General features: G+C 27.7%; 1 protein-coding gene across 1 annotated transcript; it reads right to left on the minus strand.

Annotated features, from left to right (window-relative positions):
* Window positions 1-9,797: 9,797 nt before the first annotated feature.
* Window positions 9,798-10,577, minus strand: LOC136087091 (uncharacterized). The gene has a single exon (XM_065809597.1). The coding sequence runs from the start codon at window positions 10,575-10,577 to the stop codon at window positions 9,798-9,800; it is 780 nt and encodes a 259-aa protein (XP_065665669.1).
* Window positions 10,578-13,211: the final 2,634 nt, after the last annotated feature.

The raw sequence follows: 13,211 nt of genomic DNA on the forward strand, positions 1-13,211 counted from the left end.
ACTAAAAAATTGAGTAGATTCACGGACTGAATAGTATTCACTTACAATGTTTTTTTTATTGAAATAGTCATCAAAGCTGCTATTTTCCTTATTAAAGTTAAATAAAAAGTTGTCATCCATTTTGAAAAGAAAAAACAATTAAATAATTTCGTAATCACGAAAATAAGATATTAAAAAATTAAAATACTAGGATATTAAATTATTACTTTTCTTTGAAGCCCAATCGCATATGATCAGCTTATCATACGAGATGGTTGCAAACTTTCCTGCCGCTCGTTCGATTTTCATCTGTTCTCGTAGATTCTTCCTAATTTGCACTGTCTCAGCGCAAAAACCTTCATTTATATAGATACTTTTACCTTTAAGATTAGTGGTCTTTTTAAGAATATCGATTTTATCTTTAAAGTCCAGAAGTTTTATTATTATTGCTCTTGGTTTAACTGAGTTTTTTTGGCCAGTTCTGTGTGCCCTTTCTATTTTAATGCCTTTTAGACCTAAATAATTTTCAAAAATTTTATTTACCTTCATTTCGCTGTCTTCTCAGCTTTCCCCATCGTTTTCTTTAACTTCGTCAATTCTCAGATTGTTCCGCCGTGATCGATCTTCCATTTCTCTTAGTTTGCCTCTAATTTTAATAAATGCTGATTTGTTACTTTGAATTGCGCTTGTTGTTATACACTTCTCTTGTGAATTAACGACAGACCTAATTTTTTCATCTATTAAGTGTTCGTGAAAATTTAGACTCACTTTAATATCTTCAACCTCTTTTTTTATTGTTTTGATCTGTTTACAATTTTCTTTAATATTTGATTCAACAATATCTAATCGCTCGTATAATATTTTTGTGCTACTACTTATAATGTTTAACACATTCTTTTCTTGTTGTTTTATCATGCTTTCAGTTTCTTTTTTAAACTCCTTAAACATTTTTTTCATCATTTTCTCTATTTGATCGATTGTAACTGCCATAATAAATATATCGAATATATATATATATATATATATATATATATATATATATATATATATATATATATATATATATATATATATATATATAATAATAATAAAATAATAATTTTATATATTTTATATTAAAATAATATCTAATACGAAATAACTTTTTGGCTTTATAAAAACGTCTTGCTTGTTTAATGTTCAATGTGCGAAAAAAAAAATTATTAGATTAAGAAACAAAACTTGTGGTGATTGGAGCCTGGAAAAAAAAATACCCTAAAACATTTACCATCCCTACCCCAAATGTGAGGGCAACAAATTAATAACTTTTAATTTTTATTTACTTACACTAAATAAATAAAAGTCGACAGGTTTTAAAATTCAAAGGTTATGATTACATAAAGTTTACACCCAAACCGAATAAGGTGGTTGTTTCAACATTTTCTTAAACATTTTCATGTGATATAAACAAATGATATAAACATACTTTAGTTTAGCACTAGAGTATGTTTTATTTACCAAAAGTATTTTTATGAACCAAGATCATTGGTTTTGTATAATTATATTAATATTACATCTCAGATTTTACGTAGACATCATTATATTATTGATTACCATAAAGTCAGGGTTGAAAAATGAGTTTAATAAGGTTTTTATTATTATTTTCATTCGTATATTTTACAAAAGAAAAGTAATAATTTATAACGGCAAATTTAGAAAAATAAAAAGTTATAAAAATTTAAAAAAAAATCAATGACGAAATTAAATTTGAAAAAAAATTAATTTGATAATTATCAAATTAATAATATTAAAAAATAAGAATAATTTGAACAATGTTATATTATTTTTTGAAAAAAACAAATGATCTTGTAAACTAAAGTCACTTTGAAAATAAAAACTTAGTTTTCTTCGTTATTCTTCAACAAATTGTAAGTCATTTTATTACTTATTCACGAAAAAGGAGTTTAATTAACTTTCGCTCTGAACTTTTGAATGAGGAACAGAGTTTGATTGTAAAGACGAACTTATAACTTTATTAAAAATAATATTTTAAATCCCCTAAATAATTGGGGAGGTTGCTCAAAATTTATATGGTCATAGTTTTTGAACACTAAGAGATTATTGCATGACATTAGAGAGTTGTTAATGAACTTAAATTGAGTTTAAAATGTTTAAAAAATGTATATTTAAATGTTATCAACTTGTCGCTCTCACATTAATGTCATGAAAAGGAAGTTAACATTTTAGGGGTTTATTGTTAACAGACTCTGATTATCACAATACCTTTGAAAAGCTTTGCATAAACATGAATATATAAATGTTTGGAGTTTGCTCCATGTCGTTACATAAAGTTAAATTCTAAAACAAAAACAAAAAGCTTGCTCTGAATCTGATTTTAAATATACGATTGGAATCTGGTTGTTAAATATTGTGATTTGCACTTTTGTTAACTTTTTTACTTTAAATTTTTGAAAATATAAAGTAAAAAAAGTAAAAAAAATTAATGAAAAAAAAAAAAGAACATGATGTTATTTCATATGAATAATAAAATAACATCGAGATTTTTCTTCACTATGGACTATATAATTTTAAATTTGAAGTGTGCTTTTTTGAACCATCCTACTAAATTTGCTATGTTAAATAAATTGAAATAAACGGTTGTTGATGTAAAGTCATAATTTTTTTTTAACTTTTTTTAACTTTTTTTAAGTTACTTTTTTAAATTTTTTTTTTACTTTCACTTTTTTACTTTTTTACTTTTTTTTTTTTTTTTATTAATCTTGAGCTTATTTACATAAGTTATTTAAAAGTTTTTTTAAAAAGACTGTCTGGTTTATTGTTCTTGCTTTAAAAATGGCTCTGTATTTTAGAATTTTATTCTAAGTTTTGCATTTTGACTTTTTTAACCAAAATGAAAGCTATTTCTGGAAATGACTAACTAGAATAATTGATAGATAATAGAATAATAAAGGAATAATTGTTGTCTGGAAAAGAATAATTTGAAATTAGTTCATTCCAGACAACAGTTTTATGAATAGCTGTTAATAAATAAACAAAAAAAAATTATTTTTCATTTCTGTTAGAGTGGTTAACCAGAGTCCCGAGTCAAGGAGTATCCCCCGCCCCCTCCCCCATGCTGTTATATATGCATTTGTGCATTTAGCATTTCAGTTGGCAAGTTTTGAAATATAGTTGGAAAATGTCAAATATCGAGGACCTTTTTTTTCTGTGTTTGTGTGTGTCTCTAGTTAGCACATAAAACACATACAACCCCCCCTCCTTTCTAATTGAGAGACCTCTTTGGGACGGTGCTAACAACAACCACGCTAATTAAGAGAAGCGAAAAGCAGCAGCATAGCTACTAATATGCCCGGGTCCTTTACGGTAAACTTTTATCTGGGCCACTAACTTATTTCCTCCCGACAAAAAAAATAACACTAAAACAAATAAATCATAAAAATACCTTTTCAAAGCTTTTTTGCAAAAAATCTTTCTTTCTAAAAAGTTATAAACCCTAATTTTAAAGGAAAACAAAATATTAGAGAAAAAAGTAATGGTACGACTTCCCTTGCCCAGGAAATAAATTAAGTATGCATGTTCATTGGGACTATTCAAATGCTGTCAAGATAAAGTAAAATCAAAGTAAAGTCTAAAAGATAAAGTAAAATAAATTAAAAAAAGAGATTCAAAAAGTGGAATTCTCCAGTTGTTCAAAAAGCGGAGTTCTCCAGTTGGCTTTGAAAACAGTTTTAAGATGTACTTCTATTAAATTTACAAAAATGCTGAAAATTTCAGAGTTTTGAAGGGAGTCTGGAAGGTAGTGAAAAATCAATCGCAAGATTCCGGGACAACTGATAGCCGACAAACATCTTGTGAAGTCAAACTAACGTTTGAAAAAAAATTATAAATTTATTCTAAAGCACCATTTTAATTGAATAAGATTTTATTTTTCTAATCAGCCTTGTGCGGGCTGGACACCAACGCAACAAAAAGAAGGTTATTAGGGTGCCCACAACCTATAGTAGAAGATTGAATAGCTTTCCTTACCATCTTTTTTTAAATAGGTTATGCATGATAAAACGCAATAAAATATTATATCTTATAACACTCCTTTAATCATATAAATTATATCAGATAGTTTAAATGGCTTTTAATTTTTTGAAATCTGTTTTAGCAGTCGATGTCTTTGCGGATGCCAAAAATGTTATATTGCATCATACTACCATAACAAAATACTTGATTGATAAGGCAAATAGAAAGAAAAAAAACTGGAGAAAACAAAGTTTCATTATGGCCTCTAACCTATTTCTGCTAAACAACAACAACAAAAAAATCAATGATTATTTAGCAACCCCTATTAGTACTCATGCGGCAGGGAGCCTCTACACTACTGGTATACCCGCATGTTGACAATATTTGCCCCTAATAATAATAGAACTACCATTTATGATATACGTGAAAAAAAATCCTTTCCCGATGCCCCACCACAAGCACTGCCCACATACACCAGAGTATAACCTGATGTATTACCCAGAAGTGCCCTCAAACAGGCAATGAATTTGAATACGCTACCTACCTCAAAATTTATGTTAAACCAACATGAAATGACTGTTCTTTGAGAAATAATATAACTTACATTTTACTTACTTATAGAGTAAAGTATAAAATTTCAAAGAAAAAAATTACTTTTATTTGTTAATGTATATAACAAGTTTTTTCAAATTACTTTTATGTAAGCAGTTTTTGCTGATTAGTTACTTTTATTTGTAAAAGTAATTTGTTGTTATGATGTAGTTTTATTTTACTTTGTAAAGTAAGTATTATGTTTTGTAAATATTATATTTACGTAAGTTTACTTCAAAAATAACTTTTTTTACGCTTAAAAAGTAAATTATATTTCGATGTAAATTTTTTACATATATATGACCAAAATTACTTTTTAAAGTAATTTACTTTACACAACTTACCATTAAAAGTAAGTTACATTTACAAGTAAAAGTAAAAATGCAAATAACTTTTACTTGTAAAAGTAAATTACTTTTTCAAGTAACAGTTACTCATTTAAAAAACTTAACTTATGTAAATAAGTTTTACACGTTATATAGTTTATGTAAAAAAAACGAGTTACTTTTAAATGTAAGTAGATTATATATTTTTATATGAGTTATGTAAAGTAATTTACGCGTAAAAGTAATTCGCGTTTTTACATCAAAATAAGTAAAAGTTCCATCCCTAGTTGTAACAAAGAATATTTTGAAACTTAGACTTAATTAAAACCAAATAAGGAAAACTTTATTGCCACAAACCTAAACAAAAGATATATAAACACTAATTTTGAGGAATTAATTTATTTTAGAATGTAATTATTTTATTAACATAATTTGTTTTACAGACACGTGGTGTACTGACTAATCTTTAGAACCAAATTTTGAAATGAGGATGAGGAATTATAGTTTCAGAATGATCTAATGTTGAAAGTAAGACCGAGACGATAACTAATTGTAGTACGAAAAACATATTAGTAACCAATTGTTACAGATCATCAGATGGTAATACTATCAAACTGATTAACTATTTAAAGATTTTTATCAAGCACAACAACAAACAGACAAAAACTATTTTGTTTGGGAAACGTGAACACAGAGTGTATGAAATACAGAAACCACGGCAACACAAAAATTTTCTTTGAAAAATTATTTCAGCTCGGTATAATATTAGTAATAAATAAACTTCAACTTCTATTACTGCCATAGATTATATATAGACAAACTCATTACTAGATCTCTAAAAACAGAAATATTTAAATTAGATATGTAAGATCACTTTTCTTTTTTTTTATCTCGCACAAAACTTAATCTTAGTTAATAATTCGTAAATCAAATCATTTAAAGTAAAATTAAGAAACTTTTTATTTTCAAATTCAATTGTTGTTTAAAACAAATTTGTTATTTGCGTATAAACGATGCAACCTTGTCCTCGCAAATTCTGCTTGTACATATTTGTAACATTTATAACATATTTATGACCTCGAGCATCCAACCAGCAAGTTTTTGCTAGTTTGAATTAAGTTTAAATAAATGTTAAATAAATCTTTATTATTTCAATTCTAATGTGGACAATGCGATTAATTGAATGCTTAAGTTGACCCTTCAAGACTTAATCGCCTATAATAACCATTTTTATTATTCATTTAACATTATATTTTGCCGTTTAATAAATATAACAGTTTCCATAAATTTACAATTAAATTAATGGCCGGAGCAAGAAGAAGACATTGATTTGCCTTATCGCCGAGCACTGTGTTACAATATATAATTTTTACAAAGTTGTTTCAAGTATATGTAGTATAAAAGTAAAATTGAATGAATGTTTACAAAAAATATATAAAAAATAAAGTAAGAAAGCGTTTAATACATAATATCATAAATAGATTGGGTAAAAGTAAGAGTGAATATATAAAACTTTATATAAGTTTAATAAACTTTATATAAAAATATATAAACAATAAAGTAAGATATCGTTTAATACATAATATCATAAATAGATCGGGTAAAAAAAAAAAAAAAAAAGTGAATATATAATAACTTTATATATATATACACACAAAAAATAAAAAGCGAGAAAATGTGGTTTTTGAAAATGGTTATTGTCAAAAATTTTTAGCCTTTTTAATGATTACAAGGAATAATTACCTTGTTTTTCAGCTTTTAAATTAAATGTCTGATCTATTTTTAAAAGAAAGACTAATAGTAGTGTAAATCAAAATCTGCCTTTAATGAAAACTGTTTTTAATCAGTTTTGAACTGCTTTAGAGACTTTTTTTTTCCGGAAACAATGTTTGGGAATCTTTTCCACAAAAGTGGTCCACGATTCTGAATTGAATAAGAATTTTGTTTAGAATAAGATTTTGGTATAACAAAGTTGTTTGCGGAAAATCTTTTAGCATATTTATGATGTATTTCTTTAAAATAAGTTTCAAATATTTTGGGGGAGAGCCCATGTTTTGTTTTATACATGAGCTGTTGAACAAGATGGCTATTAAGTTTGAAAATATTCAGGGCACCAATTATACGTAAAAGAGATTTACATGGAATCGCTCTAACAACTCCAAATATGATTCTAACAGCATGTTTTTGCTTGCTATAAAGTTTTTTTTAGCTTAGTGCGATTAGTACTTGCCCACATGATGTTGCCGTAAGTTAAGTAACTATGTATAAAGGAAAAATATAAACTTTTTCAGGACTTAAAATTTAAGAGTGGCTTAACTCTATAAATCATGCCAATGTTTTTTGAGATTTTTTTTCTATAGAATTTATATGAACTTTCCAAGATAAATTTTCATCAAAGTTCACACCTAAAAAATTTACAGATATTTGCCTTTGATGTTAGTTTTATTCATTAAAAGTGGGAAGAACAAGTGGTATTTCTTTTGTTTTGCTTGGCTTGTGGAAAAGAGAAAATTTAGTTTTTTGAACATCCAATGACAATTTGTTGCATAGAAACCATTCATTTACTTTATTCAATTCTTTATTTACTACTGTAAAAAGTGTTTCAATATTTTTGTGAGAATAAAAAAGATTCGAGTCATCTGCGAATAAAATAAAATTTAATAGGTTTGATGTTGAAGACAAATCATTTATGTATAGTAAAAAAAGTAAAGGTCCAAGTATAGAACCCTGTGGGACTCCACAATTTACAATTTTTTTGGTTGTTTCTAAATTTTCAAATTGTACATACTGTTTTCTATTTAAAAGGTAATTTTCAAACCAGAGTAAATTTGTCTCCTTTATTCCGTAATATTCCAGTTTTTTATTTGAATGGAATGACCGTATTAAAAGCTTTCGACAGATCAATGAAAACTCCTAACGTAAAACAGTCTTCTGTAAAAGCATTAGATAAGTAATTAACTAACTCTACTATTACGTGATCTGTTAAATGTTGTTTTTTGAAACCAATTCGCTTACTGTATAACATGTTGTTTTCAGTTAAATGATTATACAGCCTATTGTACACTATACGTTCAAGCAGTTTCGAGAAACAAGATAAAACAGATATAGGACTGTAGTTAGAAGGTTCTGACTCATCTCCAGACTTAAATACTGGAGTTACTCTAGCAATTTTTAAATTATCGGGAACTTTACCTGATTTAAGTGACTGATTGAAGATATGAAACAAAGAGTTTTAATTATATCATAAACTAATTTTAATATATTAACGCTAACTTTATCCGATCCGAAGCTTAGTAATGCAGTCCGCAACTCATGTATATCTAGCTTTGACTCATTCATTTTTTTATTAGAATTTGTAAGATAAGAATCAAATATTGAAGAAGTTAAAGGAATACTTTGTGCTAAATTAGAGCTAACATTAATGAAGAAACTGTCAAATTCTTCAGCTATTAGTACTTATCATAAATTGATTTACCACCAATTAAAAGTTTCTTTGGCAGAGCGTTATCTTTATATTTGTTTTGTCCAATTATTTCTTTAATAGCATTCCAAGTTTGTTGATTATTTCCGTTTGCATTTTCTAGCAATTTCAAATAATATATTTTTTTAGAGTATTTTTTGATTTTTTCAAATATATTTTTATGGTTTTTTTATTGTGCTTCGTTTGAATATGTTTTTTTAAAGAAATTTTTCATAAAGTTTATGTTTTTTCTTGAAGATTTTAGTAAGCCTTTTGTTATCCAAGACGATAGAAGTGATTTTGAATTTATTTAAAACGTTTTTACAGGAAACGCTTTATTGTATTGTTTACAAAATTGCACTAGGAAAAGTTCATAAGCATTGTTAGCATCACGTGATTGGAGAACAAGCTCCCAATTAACGAAAATAATTAGAAAGTTGCGAAATTGTTGTATGGAGTTTTCATTGATCTGTCGCTTGTAAATAATGTGCTTTGTGGAAATATTATCAGGGGTTATGCTTTTCGTTACTAGAAATGTGGGAAGATGGCCTGTCAAATCAGTCTTCATTATACCTGTACTAAAGCAGCTATTAGAAAAATTATTAGTAACTATGTTATCTAGTAGGGTAGAGGAACTTTTTGTAATTCTTGTTGGCTTAGTTATCGTTGGAATGAGGTTATTTTGTAAAAGAGTATTTACAAAATATTTAACTGTTATTTGACGCATGGTTCAAAAGATTAATATTCAGGTCACCGACCAAGTAAACATGCTTTTATTTTTTATTAATTTTTGTTAAAAAAGTACGTAAAGAAACTTTAAAATTTTTTAAATTACCAGCTGGTTCTCTGGTTAATAAATAACATTAACAATTATGTTTTTAGAATTTTGGTTAATTATTTCAATGCACAATGACTCGCAATCTTTTTCATTCACACTGAGGTCATTACGTGGTATAAAAATAATTGAATTATGAATAAAAATGCATACACCTTTCCACCGGTACGGATATTTTGTGGTTGATGAATTGACGCATAATTTGTAAATTCAAATTGAAAATTATGCTCGTCATATTTACACCAGGTCTCAGTAAGAAAGATTATTTTAAAATCGTGATTTAATTCATACATTAGAAGTTTAAAATCTTCAAAATTTTTGTTTTGGCTTCGAATAATAATGTTTAAGATTGAAAATGTGTTTTTATTTTGTTGAAGATAGGAATTAGGTTCAGAAATTGAATAGTATTTGCTTTCTAACGATTTTAGGTTAAAATAATTAGTGACATCATTATCACAAAGTGTGACATTTTCATCATAAAGTTTAATTAATAAATTATCATCCATTTTAAAATATAAAATAAAGATTAGGGAAAAATTAATTAAAAAAATAAAAAATAAGTAAATACTTATATAGATTTAATGGAAGCAGCATCTCATTTCTTCGCAGTCCAATCACGAATGACTAGTTTGTCGTATGATATGACCGCAAATTTGCCGGATTCCCTTTCTTTTTTCATTCGTTCTCTTAAACCCTTCCTTATTTCTGTAGTCTCAGCACTAAAATCTTCATTTATAAAGATGTTTTTTCTTTTGAGTTTACACGATTTTTTAAGTATTTCAGTTTTGTCTTTATAATTTAATAACTTTAGGACTATCGGTCTGTGTATCTTGACATCTCTCGGTCCATATCGATGTGCTCTTTCGATTTTTATATTTTTAATGTCAAGGCATTCCTCAAATAATTTATGCACCTTACATTCAGATTCTACCCATGATTCATTTTCGCTTTCATTTATCCCGTCAATTCTCAAGTTGTTCCTACGTAAACGATCTTCCAACACTCTTTGTTTGTTGCTGATTTTTAATATTTCACTTTTATCTTTAACTTCAATGTTAATTTTTTTTGTTTTCTGTTTCACTGTTTCAAACTTTGACAAAATTATTTCATCTTGCGCAGAAATAAATTTCTTAATCTCATTGAATTCGGTTTCCAAAAATACTACTTTTAGGCGTGTTGCGTTCAAATCATTTGCAATATCGTTAGTCTTTGTTATGTTTTTAATTGTATCTTTTTCAAATTTATCTAGTCTCTCCGATAAAATTTTCATGTTTGCAGAAGTAATAATAGCAAAGTTTTTTTCTTGGTCTTTTAAAAGTTGCTCTGTTTTCTCCAAAATAATTTTACTTTGATTTTCTAGCATACCAGCTACCATTTTCTAAATTTTTTCGATTGATAATAATTTATCCATTATCTTATTTTATTATTTAAAGTGTATATATAATTCTTTAAAGTATACTTTTTTTACTTTTTTTTTTTTTACTTCAAAACCACCACGCTGCATAAACACGTCCGTTCACTTCCGTGTTCAAGAAAAGACTGTTTTCCAAATTATTGTTCCAGATTATTGTTCCAGATTATTGTAACCAATTAATGTTCTTTAAAATAAAGTATTTTGATAAGTTGTATATTTAATACAAAAAAAGTACCAAATGAAGAGGTTTGGAAAAAAATTGGTTTTAAGTTTTTTTTCAAGATAAAACTAAAAATGAGTGAAATAACTTTCATAAGAATATCGATGCAGACGTTGCTTCAAAAGATTGCATAAGGTCAAAAATTTTGGGGATATAGCTTGGCATACATAAATACATACATATATACATACATACATACATACATACAGTGTTACAAGGGCCGTCCCAAATGGGGGGGGGGGATTGTCCTACCCCCTAACCTGTCATACTAGCAGTTGAGTTGGCACATTTAGCATTTGAGTTGGCAAGTTTTGAACTATAGTTGGTAAATTTCAAATATTGAGGATCTTTTTTTTTTTTTTCTTTTGGTGTCTCTAGTTGGCAAAAAATACATACGACACCCCTCCCCACGAGAGACCTCTTCGAGACGGCCCTGAATGTTACTTATTATTTATTTAATTTATTTTAGATTCCCTTATTTATATAATGAATTCAAATTATTCTGTAATGTATGCCAGAGTGGTTTCAAAAAGCATTAATTTTTTTTAAGCTTAGTTTGTAAAAATTCAATTTCTGCTTTCTGTCCAACTCTGTTAAAGTCAAAATTACTTTCAGATTATTGATTTGGAACCTGGTTACATTTGTGGTAAAAACTTTACCCTCTTTCATCCCCTTTTGGTTATAAAACACAAGAACGTGTGAAAGCTCAGTTTGCTGAAATATTGAAAACTATTGTTGATAAAAAGAAGAGATGATGGTGCTGGAACTACTTCTAATTGCAATCTTGCCAGAATTTGCAATGACAACCCTACAATTACAGCAGATATTTGCAACGTCCCTGTTAAACTTGTTGAAAAGCATGCGACCATTTTGGGAGCACTGCCAAGTGGATTTGCCATCAATTCTGCAAAGTTTGGTGAGGGTTGCAAAGAAACTGAAAATATTTATTTTCATCAGGAGAATTGCAGTAATTAGCAATTTTTACCTTCAACGCTTCACAAAATATTCAAACACGGAAAAGTTTTGATTGACAACTGCTTACTTCCGATTGGACTGACAAGTAAAGAGGCATCGGCAGCTAATAACAAGTTTCTAAGAAACTTTCGATTACATCATACTAGGAAAGCTTTAAGGGCTCAGGGTATAGCTGACATTTTCTACAGGCTCACCGATTTGAGCGATCCAAAGTTTTAAAAATCTTGTGTTGCAAAACACAAAAGATTGAAAATAAAGAGGGAAATGGCAGCATAAGGAAAATGGCAGCAAGCGTTATTGATTTACTTTAGTGTGTTGAACCAACCACACTGGGCTTATGTGATGATAGTGATTCTAAATAATTTTTTGAAATCAGAAGTATTTTTTTAAAAGAAATTTTTTGTGAAAATATTTAAATAATTCGCGTTTAAATCATTACTTCTGACCACTGTGAAGGAGAGCGCAGCGCTAAACTAATTTAAAATGAAAATTTTTATTGAGTTTATCTACGAAAAAACCAGAACAATAGCAACTCTACTATAATAATTATAAATGGTAATACTAAGAACTTTTATTGTTTTATATCCTATACATATTATGTAAAAGGTAACAGCAATATCATTATAACTAGCAATTTCCGATCTTTCCCGCATCAATATCATTAGATCATTAGATCTAATGATAACGATGCGGATCATTAGAAGGATCTAACTCAAAAAGAAATTTTTCTGTACACTTATCTGAATTTAAAATTAGATGAATCGGAACAAGTCGAGGTACTATAGGTTTTAGCTCTATTTACACATATCGACACTAGACGCTACCGAATTCGTCATTTGTTGAACACGTAGCCTTATACAGTCAGCCTTACAATATACAGGCTTTCTCAGTCTTAAATCATTGTCCATCCTGAATCCTCAAACAATTTGAGTGATCACTAACAACTGTCAATATCAGTTGAAGTTAGCGGTCACAACCAAGTACAATACCATCGAAATAGGAAAAGATACTAATATTCTTAGCTACGCTTGGAACGATTCTTTACAAAGTCATTCAATTATTATTTAAACATTCGCCAAAATATTTTAAGGAGACTTAAAGTAGCTTTTAAGGAGACTTAAAGTAGCTTTTAAGGAGACTTAAAATAGCTTTTAAGGAGACTTTAAATAAAAAAAAGCAATCATTGTATTTAAAGTCTCGATGGACATCTGTGCTCAGTCGCAGTAAAGCTATTCTTTCGATTAATTTAAAAAAATGGAGAAATACTGGATTCATAAAAGATTTCAACTATCTAACATTTAATCGTTACCTAATAGCTCGAAAAAACTTTCGCAAAGCCACCAAGTTAGCTCAAAATAATAAAATTTACAAGCGATATATTAAAATTGAAAAGCCAATAA

This window comes from Hydra vulgaris, chromosome 11 (genome assembly GCF_038396675.1).
Source record: "Hydra vulgaris chromosome 11, alternate assembly HydraT2T_AEP".
Classification (NCBI taxonomy): Eukaryota; Metazoa; Cnidaria; class Hydrozoa; order Anthoathecata; family Hydridae; genus Hydra; species Hydra vulgaris.

Coding starts and splice junctions, on each gene's coding strand:
- LOC136087091 (XM_065809597.1), bottom strand. CDS start 10,577: ATGGTAGCTGGTATGCTAGAAAATCAAAGTAAAATTATTTTGGAGAAA.